The sequence below is a fragment of the Amia ocellicauda genome, chromosome 5 (assembly GCF_036373705.1).
Source record: "Amia ocellicauda isolate fAmiCal2 chromosome 5, fAmiCal2.hap1, whole genome shotgun sequence".
NCBI classification, from domain to species: Eukaryota; Metazoa; Chordata; class Actinopteri; order Amiiformes; family Amiidae; genus Amia; species Amia ocellicauda.
The window spans coordinates 46,064,910-46,088,135 of record NC_089854.1 but is presented as its reverse complement, the minus strand read 5'-3'; the positions used below and the strand labels follow the sequence as shown (position 1 = coordinate 46,088,135).

Sequence of the window (23,226 nt, the reverse complement as noted above, 5' to 3'; positions counted from 1 at the left end):
ACTGAAGCTCTCATTTTCTAGCGATGAGCTCACATCCACTAGAACGAGATAAGGTCGCCATTACTTCTGATAAAGAAACTAACAAAGTCACTGTGTGCAGATCTGACCTGGCAAATCGGGAAGTGTTTGTCAATGCCATTGAACAAATTGGATGTCTTTTATAAAATATTAGTATGTTTTAATTCAAAAGAAGATAATGTAGTACACCTATTCAAATTGCCCAATCCTAGTGTGAGCTTCAAATTGATTTATGCATACTGCCTATTTCATGTACTTGGCTGCCCACTATTTGATGTTCACAGAAATGTGTGCACTTTTGTAATATGTAGACAACACATCTGAACATTGAAATGTACATTTGTGTAAAGGTAGACCTTTAAGATCTTGACAAAACTTTGCACTTTAGCTTTTATCAAGAAAATTAAATTCAAGTTTACCCTTGAGTGTATGTACAGTACAAAGCAGTTAGTAAATGGACACTATCATAGGCTGGTGTTTTCATGTATGTTTTTTCAGATAAGAACAGAGTTCAAAATCATCTAACATTTTCAAATATATACTGGAAATATGATCCTTTTAACACGCGATATGACGGTGTTGATCCGAACATCTGTTTCATACCTAAAATTGGTGAACCTCCGTCATAGTGAGGAGGATCCCACAACATTGAGCACCAGTCCCCTCCAACTTCAGGGACTGTGGGTGCTGCGGGTGGGTCAGGTACATCTGGGGATAAAAAGAACAGACTCTGCTTTAGAAACTCTGTGCTCAAGGGCTAAGGTTACTTTCATTTTGTGTGGTTGCCATCTTTGTTAGCAGACCCAGGATTGTTTAGGTGCTAGGTTTGGTCCTTAACATAGTCCAGTTGACTTTAAATCTGAAGTCAAAATGTCACGATAAATAAATAGACTGATCTAAGGCCAGGCAAGGAATTTTGCACCTTGCCTATTACCTTTCCCATTTGTATGACATGAAGGTATGGCATTTAGTTTTGTTCCCTTACCCACTACTTTAATTCTGATCTGAGCCGAATCTTCTCCTGCCTCGTTCTGGAGCATTATTTTGTAGTTGCCGTTATCTTCTCTTTCAGCGATGTCTATTGTGAAGGTACTATGGTCTGGGAAAGACTCGGCTCGAACACGGCTGCCAGTGTCCATAATCACCTACAAACAGAGATAGACAGGAAGTTGTAGCACTCTACATTGAATACTATCCATCTGAATTATACAAGCACTCTCTATCCCACAAGTAACCAAATACTCCACAACGTTCTTCGTCGTTTGCCCTGAGATTGTCAGTGGATCTTGCCCTTTGTTTCTCTGCATGTGGGAGAGGCTCTTATTAAGCAATGTACTTGTAGTCAGTGTTTAGGGTTGTCATGAGAATGAAAGCCAATTTCTAAACAAAGTTAAGGTTTCCAAGTACATTGGGTGTATGGCATAAAAATCTGGTTTTAATATTCAAGCTCTGTTGAAATTCCAATTAGAAAGGAGAAAATTAGAAAAGTTACAAATGAGAGGAAGGCCTTCAACCTGTCCTGCTCGTTTTGGTAGCAACAGTAATTTAGTGATCCAAGAATCACATTCAGTTTGTTCTTGAATAATCTCAAAGACTTGGCATCCACAACAGAGTTGGGGAGTTTGTTGCAGACTGACACATCTCTCTGTGGACTCACCCTTTCCCCCTTCATCCACACCACCCTGGGTGTCGGTTCTCCAGATATGGGCACCTCCAGGCGCAGCTTGTTTCCTGCTATCACTGTCACAGTGTTTTCTGGGAAGTTAAGACTATCAAGATGGATCTTGGGGGGATCTGAAATTATATGAAACAGTACTCCAATACACTATTCAACTGTTTTATGTGCTCCGTTTTTTTTAAAAAATTGAATACATTTGTAATATATATATATTTATGTTAAGACTTAGTAAAAATAACTACAAAATAAGTGTAAAAACACATACCTATTATATGAACTTTGGCACTCAGACTTACTGAATACCCTTCGGGAACAAAAGTGTAGTCCCCCTCATCGTCGACAGTGGAATTCTGAATTTCTAGTCTGTGGTTTCTGTAACGAAAATATTTTTTGTATTTTCATTATAAAATGCATTAATACATTCTGATGCAGTTTAAAATACTATTTGCAAATATTCAGATTTATAGTATATGTTCAAATCTGATACTCTGGAGGGGGAGGACAGGTAAGAAGGTGATGAATAATTCAGAATGACAAAATCAGTTTAAAACCAAACCGTACATCTCTGCTCAGATGTCTTCTAAACTGATCATTTTAGGCCTAGCAGTTTTGTAGCATCCTAAATAAAGCATATCATATAGTATAATGTGGCCAGTACAGGAGAAGAAAGGAATAGAAGTTTATCAGTGTGATCGTCCCTGTGCCAGCTTTTTGGGTACAAGAATATTATACATCATTCAATTGTTTTTTGGTAATTGCATGAAAGCTAGAGCTGACGGGGTGCAACACAGAACACCTCCTTTATTTCACATGTACCTGGCTCTGTGGATAATAGTGATACGGTCACTGCTCTGAATGAGCTGGGCATTCTTGTACCATCTCCCAGGCACGTTTCCAGGGGAAATTTCGCAGTGCAGTGAGACAGGCTTCCCCAGTCTGACAGTTTGGTCAGCCAAATCCTGTATCACCTTCAGTGGTTTCACTGAGCAGGAGGACAACATTCAATAAGCAAAATAAACATTGCAATAAACACAAGGATGGTGACTGCTAAATTAAAAGATGAAGAACAACAACAACAAAGAGACCAACAGTAAGAAGAAAAAGAAGAAAAATAAGGAACAAGAATGCGAGAAGCAGAAATATTGTCGAGCATTTTTAAGAGACAATGAGTAAAGAATTTGAGCAATGGGGAAAGATGATACATACGGTCAACTTGCACCCGAGATTCTGTACTGCCCCCTGTAGCCATCAGCGAGTAAACGCCACTGTCTTCCCTCATGGCGTCGTCAATGATCAGGATGTGCTTTGCCCCCTCGCTCTTAAATCTGAATCTGGAACGGATTGCTCTGGGGATCTCCACACCATTCTTCAACCTATAGAGAGATCACCACACTGTTAGAGGGACACGGCATCCAATGCGCAATATCGTACAAAACATTTATTTTAAAACAAAACAAAAATTAATTAATCTTTCATCAGTTATATGTTTTAAGAAAATTAAAATGCCATACCACTTCACTTGAGCATCAGCCTCAGACACTTCACACTCCAGCTCAATGCGTTCGTTGACCGTCGTTTTCACATCTTCCAGCTCTTTCGTTATTGTGACCGGCAACTCTGCACCGGAAGGAAGAGTGAAAACACTGAGATTGGAGTCAGAGAAGCAGGGGATATTTAGTAAAATCTGAAGAAACAAGGTGCCACATTTTGATTTTTCATTTCTACTGCAGAACACGCACAACAAACAGCAATTTACTTTTAGCATGAAAATTCTACCTTTTGCTTCTAGCTGGAACTCAGACAAAGACCCAGACAAGTTACTTCAGCACATATTTAATATTTTCATCAGTTACTAGTTTTAAATATATATATATATATATATATATATATATATATATATATATTTTATCCCCTTGAGACCCATTGTTAGTATTTACACCTGATAGAAGTGAACACATCATGTTATCCAGTCCAAAGGCAATTACCTTTCACAAACAGTTCGGTGGTGCATTTCTCATCTCCAGCTGAAACCTGATAGGCTGCGTCATCAGCCAGAGTGCAGTTATTAATGATCAGGATGCGCTGGGTACCCTTGTGCTCAAAAATGTACCTGAGAAGATTGACAATGAACTGAATATGTTTCCTGGCTTATATATTTCATAACATATGAATAAGATTGGAAATTAAATTGATTTGCTTAGCCCAACCAGAAATTCTCATACTTCCGAAACTTGAAACTTCAGTAAAAGTGTCTTCTGATTGAACCATCTGTGTAGCAACCATGTAACTTTTCTGTATAGGGCAGTTAAATAGTTACATGAGAACTAGTTGTATTAGCTGAGTATTGACTTGTGTCATAAGCTGTGGAGGGTCAGCCCAAGTAGGGGGAGCTAGTGTGAAATTGCTTTAGAGAGCAGGAAAGCTGACACTGAAGCCCCACTGATTTTAGCACAGAAGTTTCTTCCACAAACACATCCTGGGAGATGGATACCTCGGTTTCTCTAGAGAAATATTGAAGGAGGATCCAAAACTTGAACTTTCTTCACATAACTGTAGCAAAGAACTTCAGGCAGAATCCAGTTTTGTATTTTTATTTTCACCCCATTTGCAAAAGTAAATGTATGCAAGTCTAAAACATTAGATTTATTTTTCTCTATTACCCATAACACCATTGAAGATTACATCACTCATGCCAAACTGAAACCATGCAGCAAGCCTGTCATCACACTTTCTAAAGGAATGACAATTACATTTTTCTGTTTTATTCTCTGAACCATAGAGAAGTCATTTGGTTTTGCTAGAATGGTTCAAAGGTCATTACTTTGTATCGTGGTAAAAGGGAATGCAGACTTACTTCTTTTGACTTGGGGTTTGCAGCAGAGCCAGGATTGCACCAGGTAGTGGAAATAATAGCAGACAGGAAGGAGGGCCACGACAAGGCATTAACAGACAAAAAATGACAAAAAACATCATGCCTGGAGGGGACTTCAAGAATCATTAGTGACAGAACAACAGAAGACAGCACCAGAGGACTCTCGATTAAAATACCCTGGGGATACAGCACTGAAAACAGGGGCTGTGGAAAACAGCAATAACCTTCTAGATGACTTTAACTTAATTCTGCTTTGAACTTCACTGTAGGTTTACCTGGCAATCACAGGACGCCTAAAATCAGCATTTTCCAACGTACCCAGATTGTAAGCATAGACTTTACTCTGGGCCATAAGGTTGAAGGCAATGCAATGTTTTCTAATCTGTTTGGTGAGAAAGATCAAGGGACACTCCTCTGCTTTCAACCTACTAATCTCAAGGGCCAGTTCAGATGGAAAGTTGGACTTAGAGCTGAAATTTACAAATCTGTTGAGAAGAAAAATGGGACATTACATTGATCATGCTTTACCAGAGTGGTTGGTTGCATAAAACAACTTAAGGGAATTTTCCCCTTAGTTTTCATCTTAACTTGGTACTTAAGTTTAAGTGTGTTGCATAAAACAACTTAAGTTAAATCCCTTAAGGGGAAGGTAAGGAATCCCACTTAGGTTCAAATATTTCCCTTAAGTTAGTTAATGGTTGCAAATAATTGACGTATGGGTAATTTAAAAAAAAATAAAAATAAATAAGATTCCAATTCAGGTACCTAAAAGCCTTTTTATAATGGCCGCATTTTTCCACATTGAAAATAAAGGAGAAGCTGCTTCATACAAGGGTATTTAGAGATAGAGAGAATTTTTTGTATAAACTGGACGATGAACTAATGATGAAAAACTACTGGTTTGACAAACCATTTGCAGTTCTTTAGAGAAGTTACAAAGCACAATGCAGTTAAATGGCCTTTAGAGGAGGTATTACCTTTTTCCAGTACAGAGTAAGACCTGCTGTTAATGGTATAGGATTTATGTTTAATTACATCAGAACACTACATTTCAACTACAATGTAGCTCAGGAAAATACATTTTAAACTGGCAATGGTTCACAATTTAGCATTTTTTCATTTATTAAAGTATTCCTGTGTGTTATCAGCCTGTCCTGGACATCTGGTTCTGCTATTGATGTGAATATGGATGTTGCAAGACATCTATTGCACTCCAATATGTAATTCTCAAACTTAACTCTAATGAACAGAGTACCCAATCAAAGTAAAATGGTAGCATTGCTTGTAACTCAGTATACAACAGATACTTCACTGCAGAACATTAAAAAATAAAACTGAATTGAAATGAACATTTAAAATGTTCTTCTTACAAGAAACTGAAGGGGTACAATTAGCACTATTATTCATATAATGCTTTGAAAATGCTTTTTAATATTATTATTTTTCTTTCTTGTTAGAGTAAGACAATCTCCATTAAGTTCCGGTGGTGTCTTAACTTGTCTTATGAAAATGCACACATCTATGGACATATTTGCTGTTTATCAAGTGTTTATCTGACAGTGGCAGCAACATTGAGTGCAAGACTATGGCTTAAAGACAGGAAGATTAATTTGTAAGATACGCTGTACTCCATGAAACATCAATGGATGATATGAAACAAACATTTAAAACTATAGTAAATTACTAGAAGAACATAGTGACTAATCAGGGGTTGTAGTCCATAAACCATTTATTTAGAGTGAAGTACATTTTAAGTTTCCTAAGTTATTGAGGGATTTATGGGACAGATAATTGACTATGAAAGGACAATAAATAACAATAACACAAGTTTTAACTGTAAGTACTGCATTACAAAATCAGGAAAGAAAAAAAGGCATAGCAGTAGATGTTATTTTCTATTTTATTTTTTTTAGAATGTTAACATCTCTGAAACAGACAACTATGTGAATGTAGATTAGAATATCTATGACTAACAGTTTTTATTTTTATCCTGCATGCAGCTGAATTGTGACTCAGAAACTGCATTGATAATCTGCACAATGAAACTTATGAACCATTGCTGGTGCTGAGGCGTCACAAGGAAAACAAGAAGAACAGTTAAAGCACTAGGAGACAGCAGATATGAAAGAGCACAAATGAATCAGATTTTTAGGATTCTAAAAATGTTTTTCATTTGTGACATGTTGGGGGTGGAAACAAAAATAACCACAATAAATAGCTAAACAAATTGAAATTACTTACTTTGGAGTTGGCCGGATCTCCTGACCATTTTTATACCACTTTAAGTCCACTGTAGGATCAGCCAAGTCCACCACAAACTTTATCCTCCCACCTTTGTCAACCTGGTAGGCAGGATCTAACTTCTTGGCAAAGGCTTAGAATAAGACATTAGAAAGAGTGTTTTAATCATTGTTTAAGGGACTCCCAAAATATTGCAAAATGTCATACGTAAAAAAAAGCTTCTTATGTTGTATTTGTTGTTGTTGCTTGTGCTGATACACTTTTACTGTACCGACATCTTTAAAAAAATACACCATTACACCAATTTTTATAACTAGTTTTATAACTTTATACCAGTTGAATATTTATTTACTAAATAAGAAGCTAACTGAAACTTGTTGAGAGTGTTCTAAACAGATACAGAAACTATCAAAAACTCAGTTATTGTTCTTATATATAAAATACAATTGCTCAAGAAAGTATCCCCCCCCCCCCTTGGACTTTTCAATTGTTTGTTGTAATACAACCTAAAAATGTTTACACCTTAGATTTAGACAACCTACTCAACACTTTCAATATAGGGAAAATGGGGGTGGGGGGGCGGAAACTTATACATTAAAAGCTAAAACCTGAAAAGTCTTCATTATAGAAGTATTCACCCCCTTTGCTATGAAACTCCTAAATAAGGTCAGGTTCAACTAATTTCTTTCAGAATTCACACAAGTTGAATGGAGTATGACTATCTGTGTGCAATGAAAGTGGTTCACATGATTTCAGATTAAATACACCAGTCTCTGTAAGGTCCTACAGTTGGGTAATGCATTCAAACCAAAGGTTTTACCATAAAGACCAAGGAGCTTTCAAAACCACTCCAGGATTAATGTATGGAAAGGGACAGATCAGGGGAGTGGTCCACAAAGTTTAAAGGCATTGAATATCCCTTGGAGCACAGTCAAGTCCATCATTAAGAAGTGAAAGGTATACGGCACCATCCAGAATCTGTTTAGAGCAGGCCATCTTCCCAAATCGAGAGGAGCCTGGTAAGAAGGTAATTGATCAAAGAAGCCACCAAGAGGCCAATGACAACTCTGAATGATCTACAGCATTCCATGGCTGAGATGGGAGGAACTGTCCATGTGTCAACAATAACTGAGACTCACGAATTTGACCCCTTTGGAAGAGTGGCACAAAGAAAGCCATTTTTGAAAATGGCTCTATTAAAATCGCACTTGGAATTTGCAAAAAGATGTGGCAAAAGATTCTGTGGTCTGATGAAACAAAAGTGTAATTATTTGGCATAAATGCAAAGTGTTATGGCTGGTGCAAACCCAACACACCACATTACTCTGCTTACTCCCAATCACGGTGGTGGCAGCATCATGTTTTTCCAAGAAGCATGGGTGAATCTTGTACAATTCAGATGTGCAAACCTGGTATAGAATTACCGCAAAAGACTCACATCTGTAACTGCTGCCAAAGTTGATTCTACCAAGTATTGACTCAGTATTGAATACCTCTAACCAAGACATTTCAGATCTTTTATTTTTCATCAATCAAAAAAAATCTCCTGCCTCTTCATATTGTTGAGTATGTTGTGTAAATCATAGGGGGAAATCCCATTTAAATGCATCAAATGTCAGCTCATAACTCAACAAAATGATTAAAAGTCCAAGGGTGGTAAATACTACCTATAGACATGGCATATCTATATCTATATACACTCACCTAAATGATTATTAGGAACACCTGTTCAATTTCTCATTAATGCAATTATCTAACCAACCGATCACATGGCAGTTGCTTCAATGCATTTAGGGGTGTGGTCCTGGTCAAGACAATCTCCTGAACTCCAAACTGAATGTCTGAATGGGAAAGAAAGGTGATTTAAGCAATTTTGAGCGTGGCATGGTTGTTGGTGCCAGACGGGCCGGTCTGAGTATTTCACAATCTGCTCAGTTACTGGGATTTTCACGCACAACCATTTCTAGGGTTTACAAAGAATGGTGTGAAAAGGGAAAAACATCCAGTGTGCGGCAGTCCTGTGGGCGAAAATGCCTTGTTGATGCTAGAGGTCAGAGGAGAATGGGCCGACTGATTCAAGCTGATAGAAGAGCAACTTTGACTGAAATAACCACTCGTTACAACCGAGGTATGCAGCAAAGCATTTGTGAAGCCACAACACGTACAACCTTGAGGCGGATGGGCTACAACAGCAGAAGACCCCACCGGGTACCACTCATCTCCACTACAAATAGGAAAAAGAGGCTACAATTTGCACAAGCTCACCAAAATTGGACAGTTGAAGATTGAAAAAATGTTGCCTGGTCTGATGAGTCTCGATTTCTGTTGAGACATTCAGATGGTAGAATCAGAATTTGGCGTAAACAGAATGAGAACATGGATCCATCATGCCTTGTTACCACTGTGCAGGCTGGTGGTGGTGGTGTAATGGTGTGGGGGATGTTTTCTTGGCACACTTTAGGCCCCTTAGTGCCAATTGGGCATCGTTTAAATGCCACGGCCTACCTGAGCATTGTTTCTGACCATGTCCATCCCTTTATGACCACCATGTACCCATCCTCTGATGGCAACTTCCAGCAGGATAATGCACCATGTCACAAAGGTCGAATCATTTCAAATTGGTTTCTTGAACATGACAATGAGTTCACTGTACTAAACTGGCCCCCACAGTCACCAGATCTCAACCCAATAGAGCATCTTTGGGATGTGGTGGAATGGGAGCTTCGTGCCCTGGATGTGCATCCCACAAATCTCCATCAACTGCAAGATGCTATCCTATCAATATGGGCCAACATTTCTAAAGAATGCTTTCAGCACCTTGTTGAATCAATGCCACGTAGAATTAAGGCAGTTCTGAAGGCGAAAGGGGGTCAAACACAGTATTAGTATGGTGTTCCTAATAATCCTTTAGGTGAGTGTATTACTCTGTACCTAGAGAATGTAGCACACACACAGAGTCCTCACCTTCACTCTTCTTCTCCTCCTTCTTTATGCGTTTAAGTCTTTTCAGCATGCCCCTGAGGTCAGTGATGCCATAGGTAAATGCAATCTTTTCATAGTCCTGTGGGGCAGCAGATTTGAGAAGTTCCCACACATCCTCTTCAGGAACAGTTTCCTCTGGCTTAACTTCCCTAGTTATTAGAAATAAGAGCACAGTGTCAACGTAATTTTTATTATTATGAGATCATTTGCAACATGTTCTGAGAAACACCATTGAAAATGAGCAGTGGGGTTGTGGGGGGGGGGGCTTGAATGAGAGGGTTTTTCTTGTCTTTGTAATAAGCGCCTTATTTATAGTTCATTACTATTATTATAAGGTTGTGTCTTACAGTGGCCCTACGGTGCAGCAATAAATGCAAAATAATTTATTCTGAGTTGTTTCAAAACTATGGCCACAATCATATGATTTTGTTGTTTTTATTGCCTGTTTCTCAGTACATGTCACATTCAGGGATGGGCTATTTGTCATCTGTCTATCTAGGCCTCAATGACTAAACACAAGCTATGAAAGCTGGTAAAACAAGGGAGTGCTTCAGACGCAGTTGGAGTTTGTAAGGTTGTCACCATTAAATCATTATTACACTTTTAGTCAAATGTTGGTGGTGGTGGGTGGAGGGGAAGGAAGGTGGGCGGGGTAGAGAGACCGTGGCCAGGATGGCGTGGACATGCAAAAGGAATAACAATAAAAAAGAACGGGGAGTTATGTTTCATATTGCTGGATATTATTTCCAGTATATGTGTTAGTGGAGGGTGCTGGGATTCTGCAGTATAGCGGGAATATAGCTGTATTATTCAAGACGACTATTTAGAAATACTTTGCTAGCTCTTTCAATAATTGTGCACAATGAATATCTAACCATGGCTGAACTATTGTGAAAATGCCCATCCCTTTGTATAATTTCTCTTTTCTTTCGCTTTTGTTTTCTTTTTCTTTCTTTCTTTCTTTCTCTTTTTCTTTTTTATGACAGAGACAGAGAGTTAGAAATGCACATACTCAAAAGGCATCCCTGTCATACCAGTTAGGCAAGGGTGTTAGTGTGGGATTAGTTGTGAGAGTTATGTCAATTCAACATGTCATTGGTTAATCAGCAGATATGAATGACATTCATACATTCAACCCTTTCTCAGACATTTCCCAATGTCTGAATGTTTTGGAGTCAAACGGTGTGAAAGTTTGATTATTTAATTTAATTTTATTTTTTTCAGGCAAAGTGTTTTGTATTAAATGTTGCTTTCAAAGGTTTAATACCAAGAATGTACGTGTATATTTTAGAACTAAAAGAAAATGACTAAGTAGAGGTAACACTATTTTACAGAACCATTTATAAATGGTTTATTAACAACCTACAAATGATTTTGTATTTTTTGCAGTTCTCAGAGTGACAGAGAACAATCCATCTGCATCAAATAGAATACACAATTGATAATAAATTGATAATGCAAAGAACAGTCATTCTTTGCTCACCATTAATAAAGCATTTATAAATGGCACTTTTAAATGAAGTGTTACCAAGCTACAATAGGCCAACACTCTTGTTTAAACCTACAGCTACATTACATGCTTTTAAGACTAAGGAATCATAGTACTTACCATGAGCAAGTTCTAATCTTTTAAGTTAATAAATAACTTAATCTCTTTCTTTACTAACCTGTTCATTCTGAATGCATAGGAAGAAAAAGAGAGAAGCCCAAATAAATGTATAATTTTACTATAATTAATGTAATGTCTGTAGATGTGTGTGTGTGTGTGTATATATATATATATATATATATATATATATATGAACATACTTATTATACAAATATATGCATATTAGGTATATATACTGTACATATATACATCAAAAAAATAGAAAAGATCTTCAGTTGCAGTTGCTATTTGCAACCCCCTAGAGTTTGAAAAATAAATTAGAAATCAGCCAGGGAAACATATTTTACTTCAGGGTGAATAATGAACAGCTGCAGAATTCCACTAACTTCACAAAGAATCTTTTAGGCACAAGGTTCATATCCACATTAGGGTCATCATGGTTTCTCACCTATGTTTAAGGAGACCACTAAAGTCAAGTTCCCCTGCATCTTCTTGTCCTTCACTGCTGTTATTAACGAGAGATTAAATCCTTTTTTAATAAAAAGAAAACAGAGTGGCAGGCACTAAAGCACTACTGTACAATCATAGTAACAATGCTGAAATGGCAAGCGCAAACATGTCTTGCTAACATCAATCTATGCATTAGTGAACCTAATGCATAATTGGACTTTACACAAAGAATCTTCTGTTCGTTCACAGTGAAAAACTTGTTTGTGTAAGGATGTTAAACCTACCTCTTGTATATTACCATATGCACTGGGACAAGATGCTTCCCACTCATGGATTTTACCCGAGAACATGGGCTTTGTTGGATTGTTCGTGTGTGTGTGTGTGTGTGTGTGAAGGGCACCATGACTGCATGGTCAGCAAGTATTTTGGATAACAGCGTTCTGCTCACATTGATAGTAGGGGTCTATACATATACTGTGTCACCAAGCTGGTAGTGTAACAATGTGGTTCAAGGAGAATGACTCCAGAACCACTGGAGGGCCTGATGTCAGTCCCATGTTTCACCTCTAGGGTAGAATTGGAGCAGGGAAGCAAGAAGGCACCAACATATCTGGGTGTTGGTATAGGTAATGGTATAGGTCTCCTCTGGTCTATCAAACTAGATTACACCTACAGCTGTCTTTGTTTTATCTTGTCCTTTGTCCCAATACATCTGGTAATATAGGGTTATTTTGCATTGCTCTGGATCACATAGCTGGAAAGCTAATACAAATGTATATGTTGACCTTTGGCATTTTTCAACACATTTGTTTCATAGCTTCAAACACAGTAATGTAAGAGTGTCATTTTCTTATTTCATGTGATTGAAATAGGTCACAATAACACAAGAGTTGTTCTGAAAAGCATATTCCAGATTTTGTGTTGCATTATTATTTATTTATTTATTTATTTATTGCAACAAAAATCTTTGGTGAATTCCATAATTTTATAGTGTGGATGTTCTGATTTTGTATGGTCCATTTTGAACACTCTCAAAGTGTCCCCATAATACCCACATATTTGTGTATTTATTGTATTGAGGGCTTGAATGAATGGATTAAACTAAAACAAGAATGTTTACTTCTTAATCATTGACGAAAACTGTTGTAATTTGACAATACTAATTTTAATCTACTGTTAAATGTCTAGTAACATGTTAGTTTACACCAATGAATACTGATTTTCAACTGTACTTTGCGAGCACTAGGATATTCTGAAATCACTTAACAGGGATTGTTACCTTTCAATATGGTTATATTATAAAATGAAAATACACCTCTAGAGCAGGTACAATCCCTGTATTCCCTGCTTTTATAAATGCTTTTTGTAGTTCAACTTCCATCCCTATCATCCGATACATTTAATTTCTGTGTACTTTCAAGAAAATAACTTGATTAGGTTTTTTTTTAATGAAAAAGTGGCAAACTTCGAAATATTTAATTACAAAGAATTATAAAAAAAGATCAAATGAATCATCGGACAATACAGTTTGAACCCTTTTCTTTTGTTCTGTCACAATATTGTAACATTAACTTTACAAGAATTTGCTTTTCTGAGCACAGAATGGCTATAATTCTCAAGGCTTTCTCTGCAATAGCAATTAATTTTAGTAAGCAGAGAGCAACTATAGTTTGCTTATATTCATATTGAGTAGTTTTTGTATTAGAATTCCTATATTGTATTTTAAATATATAAAAAAAGAGCTTAATCCCAAGGGGAAACAAACAAAAAAAAAGATATGAACTTAACAAAGACCTGGATCTTAGAAAACCCTTGACCCATCTGTCAATGACAAACTCTAAACTTGAGACCTCTCAGCAGTTCTCCATTTGGCAGAAGCCTGAAGCTTCTGGCATATAGTAGAAAGCAAATCGAGAGACATTTATAATTTGCCATTGTGTGATATGTTCAGATTTTGACCTTTAAATCTGCAATAGTAAGGAATAGGATGAATGCTGGCAATTTGCCATGCATTAATAGGTGTCTATAGGTAACAGGGCAAAAGCATGATCAGCCAGTAAATGCAGCGTCTTCAGGAGGCTGAGGGGAAGAGGGATGGTCAGCAGTGCTACTGACACTGGTAAACCCAATGGAGAGGAAACTTGTCTTACTCACAGACTCAAAAAAATGAACAAATGGATTGTCAGGGAGGAATACTTGTATGCATGATAATAGCACAGTCTGGGTTTTCCCCATTTAACACTCTGAGAACACAGGGGAAAACGGTCATATTAAAAGTCCATGTGCATAGGCGGAGATAGGGAGTGACAATGATGAAGGGAGCTGTACTGTAAACATGTATATGAAAAGCAAGGACAGAGACAGGGGAGTTTGGCCACTGTGTTGTCTTTCCCAAGCAGCTCTCTCTGGACAGTGACTGTGAAAGTTTATCAGCTGCATAGGTTTTTCACCCGGAGCAATAGGCTGGTGTCAGTGTCAGGACACACCATGTCAATTTTGAGTTTCATTTAGAAGGGGTTTCAGATTTGGATACAGAAGCCTGTCTATTAGGACAACCAAAATATCTACCCATGGTAAAATGCACATTTTAGTCCTTCAGTTTAAATCTTTTATCTACATGTTCAATGTCTACATACAACTGAAATGCATCTCTTTACCTCCTCTTGAAGGCCGATCGGATATCGATAGCTTGAGAAGTTTCTCGAACCTCTGAAAAATATCAATACAATTACCTTGTTTTTGGTTTGTGTTTTTATAATGACCCAGACAAAATAGGCACTGTGAAAAATGTTAATGTCTCAGCAATAACAATAGAAGAAATGATAAAGAGCATACCTATAACTTCCAAATCGAAAGAGCAGCTGTCAAATTTGTCTTTATATGTCACTTCACATCTGTAGTTCCCTCCATAGTTCTCCTTGGCTTTGATGATTTGCATTTCAAAAGTGTGAACCTGAAAAAGAAAATCAAATATATATATCCTGTAAGGTTTTATATTGGGGCACCAAGAATGTAAACGATTTCTTCAGTGTGTACAGATTCCCATTTTTTTCAATGCAGGTTTATGGTCTTACCAGCTCCTGAATTATATAAATCTTAATGCATGCTTTATTAATCACATTAACCAGCTAATGATGGCAAAACTGGAATGAAAGAGCCAGTTATTGATTCGGCATGCCCTCTTCCTGCATAGAGCCGGCTGCAAGGATCTGATCTATGACGATGCATCAAACGCATACAATACATTTATGATACAGATTACACTCCATTGTGATATTAGCTTTTTTTTCGCCTTGCTTTTCAGGGCAAATAAATATGCCTTCTTTGTGAAGTACGCAACTTTAATGCAGTAAACGTTATCCTTAGGATGGAGAGCTCACCTTAGTGAAGCGGTCGAAGGTTTCTTTCAGCTGAAGGTGCTTTCCTGTCTTGCTGGCCAGGTCCATCCATTTACCTTTGAACCATTTGATTGTTGGTTTCCTAAGCAGGTCTTTTGCTTCAACTTTAGCTACGAAAGTGATATCTCCACCTTGGGAATAAATATCATGGAATTTGTTATTCTTATTAAGAAAACCTTTATGTACCTTTGTGTAACAAGCAATGAACCCACTGCTATGCTGTAAGGCAAGGCGATAAGCTCTCTTACGTAGAGGTCTCCTCTAAGAGAGAAGGCCGACTCACCCACAGTGATGGAGCCACTCTGAGGTTTCTCGATCAGCAAGGTGGAGCGCTGGGTGTTCTCTGGTTTGTCCAGCTCCTCTGGGGGTTGGCCCTCACCAAGGGACCACACTACTCAGCGGTTGGGGGGGAAAGAGACTAGCTGGTATGAAAAGACATACATACATACATGCATGCAAACATGGCCCCCATAACAGGCCTTCCCTCTTCTTTTTCTTCTTTTTTCCACCTCCATCTGTCCCCTCATTTCACTTCCTGAAATGAAACCCTTTTGACTACCTTAATGAGAAAGTGGGAAAAAAGGGACAAACCAGACCCATCCTGTTGATCTTTCCAAACCATGAACTATAAGAAAGGACTAAAAATGTGTTTTTATCACAGAACTAGACCGGACAAGTTAGAAGCATCCAGAAACCTTGTGACAATGTGCTGTTGATTTTGCCTTTTGATTTTTTTTAGACTCAAAAGGGGGTTTGCACACCTTTTGGAAAAACATTCCAAAAAACAAATAGTTGGAGAAAGGGAATTCTTGAGGTCTTCTTTGTCATGGTTCCTGCTGTTACCCTTCTATGTGCAGAAACCTGAATTTGGACATCATTTGGAGTATGCCACAGGGATCTAGCAAAATGAATAAAGCTACCTGAACTAAAAATCAGTACACAGTTGGACTAAAAGTTTCATTAACCCCAAAAAGATTGGTGACCACATTTTTACTTCACAAGCCTGCTCTCTGGGTTGTTGTCCTTCTGCAAAAAATGTATAGCCCCACACCTACCGTACAATGTGCTGCTCAGAGTGTACGGAGAAAATGTTTGTGATGTATTCATTTTCACTTCCTATATGAAGAAGTGCAGCAGCTAGTTCTCCAAAAATGCTATAGCGTTCTAAAAAGCTCTATTTGCGCCAGACACAGCCCACTCTAGCATTTTCAGCAATAGTTCCTTTTCATTAAGGAATAACGTGGCTTTTAGTCCAATGAAACTGAATGCAGCCTGAGCCCATCGTGTGTTTCATTGGACCCACGTGGTGAAAATGAATAGAAACAGCTCCTTGTGTATGGTACATCGGATCCTATGTAAGGTATTTGTGGCCCTTGCAGTTGGCTGAGGCGTAGCGAGTTAGGCAGTATTACCTGAGTCTTTTCTTCCTTTGGCTGACTCAGGGATGCTATCATCTACATAAATAAAAAAATTTAAATAAATAGGCAGCATATTATGCAAAATATAATAACATCTATTGCAGTAAGCACCTGGACATACAGCAAGCACACATAAGGCACATGCTTACACAGGAGTTTGTGCTAGCAGTACCTGCCTACAGTCGGGGCTTGTAGAATTCTGAAATTCAAGGATGAATTGAAAAACCATCATACAACACTGATGCTGTGATTTGAGTACAGAGTGATAGTTCTTTTCTGATTTTTTTTGTAATGAACACTTAGTTTGGCTGTTTTTTAAGTGACATTTAATAACTGTCTGCACCTCTGAAGAAAAGGTAAGGAAATTATGTGTCCCTTTTTCTGCCTAATCCTGACATTCTTATACACTCTTGTTCCATGTTCATACTTGTGCAGCTCATGGTAAAAAGAAAAAAAGAGGGCAAGACCCAAATTCTAGATAAACCTGGTAGTCATTATACTATTTTGGCAGTGATCAAAATACAGTAGAATTATAGAAAAAGTCAAATCAATACCAGTTGGTCTAAATATCATGGCTAAAGAACGCCAACATCATGTTTTACTGGCAAAATCATTTCTTATGGATCTGGCTCTGTCAGAAATTCAGCACAACAGATCAAGAATCTATACTGACAAATGGAATGAAAACATTCTGTTTTGAAATACAGAATTCCAAAGGAAAAGTATACATATGTATAACCATACATATTTATACTTTAGTTAATTAAAAGAAATAGGAAAGAAAAGGGTATAATTATTCTTAAAGACAATAGTTAAGTTATAGAAGTAATATAATTAAAAAAAAACATTAAATATTAATACTTATACTATGCTATAACTACTGTATACTGATATTTGGCTTTGTTCTTACTGCCAAGTTAAAGTTAAAGCACTATAAACAAGAAAATACAAGTTCCAAAGATCCTTTACTATATTTCCTGCTCCTTTCTTCAAGGTCTGTACAGAACTAGTTATTTAGCACTCTAGAATCCTAGAATGAACACATAGGTCTGCTTACTAGGAAACTTATTGTTCTTTGGAAGTGTATTGGCTTCATCTGTGAAAAAAGGACATTATAAATATTAATGAACTTGAAAAATCGCAGAGCCCTAGAGATTTGCGAGTAGGTGTCTTGCTGTGAAAAGAAAAACAAAGTCCCTTGTGTCAAGCAGTGTTCCTGTGCATTGGTTTCAATAAATGCAATTTGTGGCCTGATTTCGACTTAACCTTTTGATGAAAGATTAAAAACAAAGCAGCATGGGCATATTATTTCTATATTTATTTATCTATATTTATTTACACCTTATTATAAATATAATTGTAAACTTAAATACTTTTTAGAATGTAATGGAAATGAATAATTCAAGTATGAAATCAGCATAAATCTAGATTGACAGGTGTGACATACAACTATCTTTCCATATATGAATAATTTAAAGGCCATATATATATATACACACACAGTATATATATATGTATTATGGCACATGTATACATGTCCTTAGAAGTGTCATTTATGTCCATACACACATAATATATTGTACATATAAATGAGACACACAGGCACACATTATGCATATGTTTATATTTATATCATGTATATCGTTTTATATATACATATATAAATATTATATTAGTGTATAAATCTGGCAAGCTTCTTGATCCTAACTGTAAATGGTTTGTAGTGGATCTTGTATGGCACGGGTGTGGTTGCTTTGCGTTTTTCCAAGAAACCCATTGAAACTCAAATAGAACTGTTTTCATAGATCCCTAAAATATACCAGTGAAAAGCAGGTATTCTGAGAAGGATGGCATCGAAATCCATTGATTCCAGCTTCTCCTTACTGTACATTAACTTCCAATGGAATGCATCTATAGTGGTATATAAAGATACAAGTCCAAGTACAAGTTCCCCATGTAGTTTCCAGTGCACTACTAACTGTATGAGATGGATGACAGTGACTATGAGACAGATGAGAGATGGCCCCAGTTTACCAACCTGATGGAGGCTGAGGTGATGGGGTGCTGGCCGCCAGATCATCCTCTTTATCTGCAATAAAGACGGTGATTCAGAATGGAGCTGTTGTGAAATGTAATGGTGACACCCGGCTCTTCAACCTATCACCAAACACGGGACATGAATCAGATGGCCGAACCGTGAAATGTAAGCCATGAAAGATGGTTCTGGGCAATGCATGAGACTGGATTGAGCATGAGGTTTGTGATTTTGGCTATGAATGGGTTCACACCATGATGGATGTAAGAGAAGAGGTCCCATACACTGCTTATCTATATATACCCATACAGAGTAAATATTTAATACGTAGTAGTCCGTAATCCATTAATTTATTATGTTGTAGAAATTAACCTCATTATATAATCAACCTAAATACTAAAGGGGCCAATCTTGGCATATGAAGAATGTAAGGATCAAACATTTCTACCCTGTATTAAAAATGTTTTTCCTTTTGGGTATACCATAGATGGGCAGCAATGTTATTCTCAGGAGCAGATACACATCTTATTTGTGAGATATCTAGATCCTGTGCCTTCTGACAGGACAGTGTGCACTTATTCTGGAAAAAATGTGTTTACAAGCAAGTGCTCTTCTTCCACATAGAATTATTGAGGTGTATTTTAGGCCATGTGCATTCAGTTTAGTCTCGTAAATTTGAATAAAACCAAACAGATTTATTGCTGCTGTGACATACTTAAATACAAGGGAAAAACGACGAAGTCCAAAACATTGATATTAGGAAGTCACTAATTTGCTGACTAAGGGCCGGATTAAATCAAAACTTTGACCCACCCACTAATACCAAACTACAAACCTGTACATCATAGTGGTTATATTTATGAAAGTGGCTTCTTACTAAAAATGAAGCCGCAACTGAGTAAAGTTCTGTAGTTTTCGTTTATTCCAACTTTTTCAATGCCGTAATCTTATCAATGCTGCCCAGATTGTTTTTTAATAGTATTTGTGGTATCTTATGAATACTGTTGTTATTAAATTCAAAAAATATACACTACCGTTCAAACGTTTGGGGTTTGGTGCTGTTCTTTCTTTTTCGAAAGAATAGCAAATTTTTCGTCCTTTAAAATAACATCAAATTGATCATAAATACAGTGTAGACATTGCTAATGTTGTAAATGACTATTGTAGCTGGAACAATTTGTAATGGAATATCTACATTGGCGTACAGAGGCCCATTATCAGCCCATTGCTAATCCAAGTTTATTATTTTAAAAGGCTAATTGATCACTTTTGCAATTATATTAGCACAGCTGAAAACTGAACCAAAGAACCAATAAAACTGGCCTTCTTTAGACTAGTTGAGTATCTGAAGCATCAGCAATTGTGGGTTCAATTACATGATCAAAATGGCCAGAAACAAATAACTTTCTTCTGAAACTCATCAGTCTATTCTTGTTCTGAGAAATGAAGGATATTCCATGCGAGAAATTGCCAAGAAACTGAAGATCTCATACAACGCTGTGTACTACTCCCTTCACAGAACAGCGCAAACTAGCTATAACCAGAATAGAAAGAGGAGTGGGAGGCCCTGGTGCACAACCTGAGCAAGAGGACAAATAAATTAGTGTCTAGTTTGAGAAACAGACGCCTCACAGGTCCTCGACTGGCAGCTTCATTAAATAGTACCCACAAAACACCAGTCTCAACGTCAACAGTGAAGAGGCAACTCTGGGATTTTGGCCTTCTAGGCAGCGTTGCAATGAAATGGGCAAAAGAACACAGACACTGGACAGAGGAAGATTGGAAAAAGTGTTATGTACAGACAAATCTAAGTTTGAGGTGTTCGGATCACAAAGAAGAACATTTGTGAGACGCAGGCCAAATGAAAAGATGCTGGAGGAGTGCTTGATGCCATCTGTCAAGCATGGTGGAGGCAATGTGATGGTCTGGGGGTGCTTTAGGGGTGGTAAAGTTGGAGATTTGTACAGGATAAAAGGGATCTTGGAGAAGGAAGGCTGTCACTCCATTTTGCAATGCCATGCCATACCCTGTGGATGGTGCTTGATTGGAGCCAATTTCCTCCTACAACAGGACAATTACCCAAAGCACAGCTCCAAACTATGCAAGAACTATTTAGAGAAGAAGCAGTCAGCTGGTATTCTGTCTATAATGGAGTGGCCAGCACAGTCACCGCATCTCAACCCTGTTGAGCTGTTGTGGGAGCAGCTTGACGTATGGTACGTAAGTCAAGCCAATCCAACTTGTGGGAGGTGCTTCAGGAATCATGGGGTGAAATTTCTTCAGATTACCTCAACAAATTGACAACTAGAATGCCAAAGGTCTGCAATGCTATAATTGCTGCAATTGGAGGATTCAATGACAAAGCAAAGTTTGAAGGACACAATTATTATTTCAATTAAAAATCATTATTTCTAACCTTGTCAATGACTATATTTCATTTTGCTATATTTCCTATTCAAACTCATTTCATGTATGTTTTCATGGAAAACAAGAACATTTCAAGTGACCCCAAACTTTTGAATGGTAGTGTATATAGGGTTTATAACAAGGAATACTGTGTGAAGCAAGAGAAAAAAATATCCTAGTTAAGTAGGGCATTTCAGAAAAAGCTGTAACTTCCCAGCAAAACTCTGTAATTAGCAGCTTCTGTTTTGTCAGCAGTTCGGTCGTTCTCATGCTGTTGCTCCCAAGGTCACTTAAAACCTGTTCATAGGTTTGTGTAGTTGTGCGCTGCAGCAGAGATTGCCAACTTGGTGTGTGAGACGTAACTGCTCTTGAAAATGAAAGCCAAGCCTCTGTGCTGATCTATAGTCTAAGCTGGCATGATCATGAATGATACTCAGTGATGTCCTTTGAAATGAGTGCTGGTCTATCTATGCGCAGGATGAATTTTAAGGACACCACCTCACACACAAACAGCCAAAAGATTAAACCGGTTTCAGACCTTCCGGTGGAGGGGGCGGTGTAACACCCACACCCATTTCGTCTTCCTCCTTTTCTGCAAACACAATGTGTGCTGAATAAAATAAGCCTTGAACACATTTGAAAGACAGGAAAAGGAAACCATTGTGCAGTGCTATAACGCTGCTACGATATGTCTTACTAGCTAAAGGGATTGATATATACACTTAGGTCCATAAATATGTGGACAGTGACACAATTGTCATTATTTTGGCTCTGTACGCCACCACAATTGATTTAAAACAACAAAGTGTAGACTTTCATATTTAATTTGAGTGTAGTTACATCCAAATTGGGTGAACGGTGTGGGAATTACACCCTTTTGTATATGTGGTCCCCCAATTTTAGGGGCTCAAAGGTATTTGGACAAACTAACAATCATTAATTAAATTGTGAGTTTCAATACTTTCAATCCTTTGCAGTCAATGACTGCCTGAAGTCTGGAACCCATAGACATCACCAGATGCTGGGTTTCTTCCCTGGTGATGCTCTGCCAGGCCTGTAATGCAGCTGTCTTTAGTTCCTGCTTGTTCTTGGGGTGTTTTGCCTTCCTTTCAAATCCATTGTGGTGACGTACAGAGCCAAAATGATGACAACTGTGTCACTATCCAAATATTTATGGACCTAACTATGTGTTTCTTTTTTATTATTATAAAGACTGAAAATCCTAAGTCTTCAAGATAAGAAATACAAGCCCTGGTATTCCCACGACACCCATCAGATTAATTTACTGGTATTTGCCTGTGGTTTTCCAATAGTGTAAAATAAGCACCGTGTTGTAGTGTATCTACTACACATCTGCCTACAACTAACAGAATATTATAATGTAATTTCTATGTTAAAACACATACTCAAAACAGGCCCTGCTGAGCAAGTAGCTACAATGAAGGAAATAGAAATCGGTATTATGTATAATATATGTGACACCTGCTTAAGATTTACATTTCCCGTCTTTGATGACTGCATACTTCATTTTATAGTAAAGATCATATAGATATTTCAAACTTGTGAATTTCAATAAATATAAAGTTATAGATACACCCATTCACCTAAAAACACCTTTCTGGTCAATTTCTAATTTCCTTAACAGTGGACATACAGTGAGGGAAAAAGGTATTTGATCCCCTGCTGATTTTGCCCACTGACAAAGAAATGATCAATCTATAATTTTAATGATAGGTGTATTTTAACAGTGAGAGACAAAAAAAGGAGAAGCTGGAACAAAAAAATCCAGAAAAACGCATTTCAAAAAAGTTATAAATTGATTTGCATGTTAATGAGGGAAATAAGTATTTGACTTAGTACTTGGTGGCAAAACCCTTGTTGGCAATCACAGAGGTCAGACGTTTCTTGGAGTTGGCCACCAGGTTTGCACACATCTCAGGAGGGATTTTGTCCCACTCCTCTTTGCAGATCCTCTCCAAGTCATTAAGGTTTCGAGGCTGACGTTTGGCAACTCGAACCTTCAGCTCCCTCCACAGATTTTCTATGGGATTAAGGTCTGGAGACTGGCTAGGCCACTCCAGGACCTTAATGTGCTTCTTCTTGAGCCACTCCTTTGTTG

General features: G+C 37.6%; 1 protein-coding gene across 1 annotated transcript in view; it reads right to left on the bottom strand.

Moving 5' to 3' along the window:
- mybpc1 (myosin binding protein C1) overlaps positions 1-23,226 on the bottom strand; it is a 45,788-nt gene that overhangs the window by 10,900 nt on the left and 11,662 nt on the right. Inside the window, exons 4-21 of the mRNA XM_066705474.1 lie at positions 18,705-18,755; positions 16,661-16,702; positions 15,532-15,639; positions 15,231-15,379; positions 14,686-14,803; positions 14,508-14,559; positions 11,849-11,905; positions 9,774-9,940; positions 6,810-6,942; positions 4,551-4,559; positions 3,682-3,806; positions 3,208-3,313; positions 2,903-3,069; positions 2,513-2,678; positions 1,962-2,068; positions 1,676-1,812; positions 1,004-1,163; positions 622-726 (exon numbers count right to left, since the gene is read on the bottom strand). Of these exons, the coding sequence (XP_066561571.1) occupies positions 622-726; positions 1,004-1,163; positions 1,676-1,812; positions 1,962-2,068; positions 2,513-2,678; positions 2,903-3,069; positions 3,208-3,313; positions 3,682-3,806; positions 4,551-4,559; positions 6,810-6,942; positions 9,774-9,940; positions 11,849-11,905; positions 14,508-14,559; positions 14,686-14,803; positions 15,231-15,379; positions 15,532-15,639; positions 16,661-16,702; positions 18,705-18,755 (1,959 nt within the window). The remainder of the gene's footprint in view (positions 1-621; positions 727-1,003; positions 1,164-1,675; positions 1,813-1,961; positions 2,069-2,512; positions 2,679-2,902; positions 3,070-3,207; positions 3,314-3,681; positions 3,807-4,550; positions 4,560-6,809; positions 6,943-9,773; positions 9,941-11,848; positions 11,906-14,507; positions 14,560-14,685; positions 14,804-15,230; positions 15,380-15,531; positions 15,640-16,660; positions 16,703-18,704; positions 18,756-23,226) is intronic.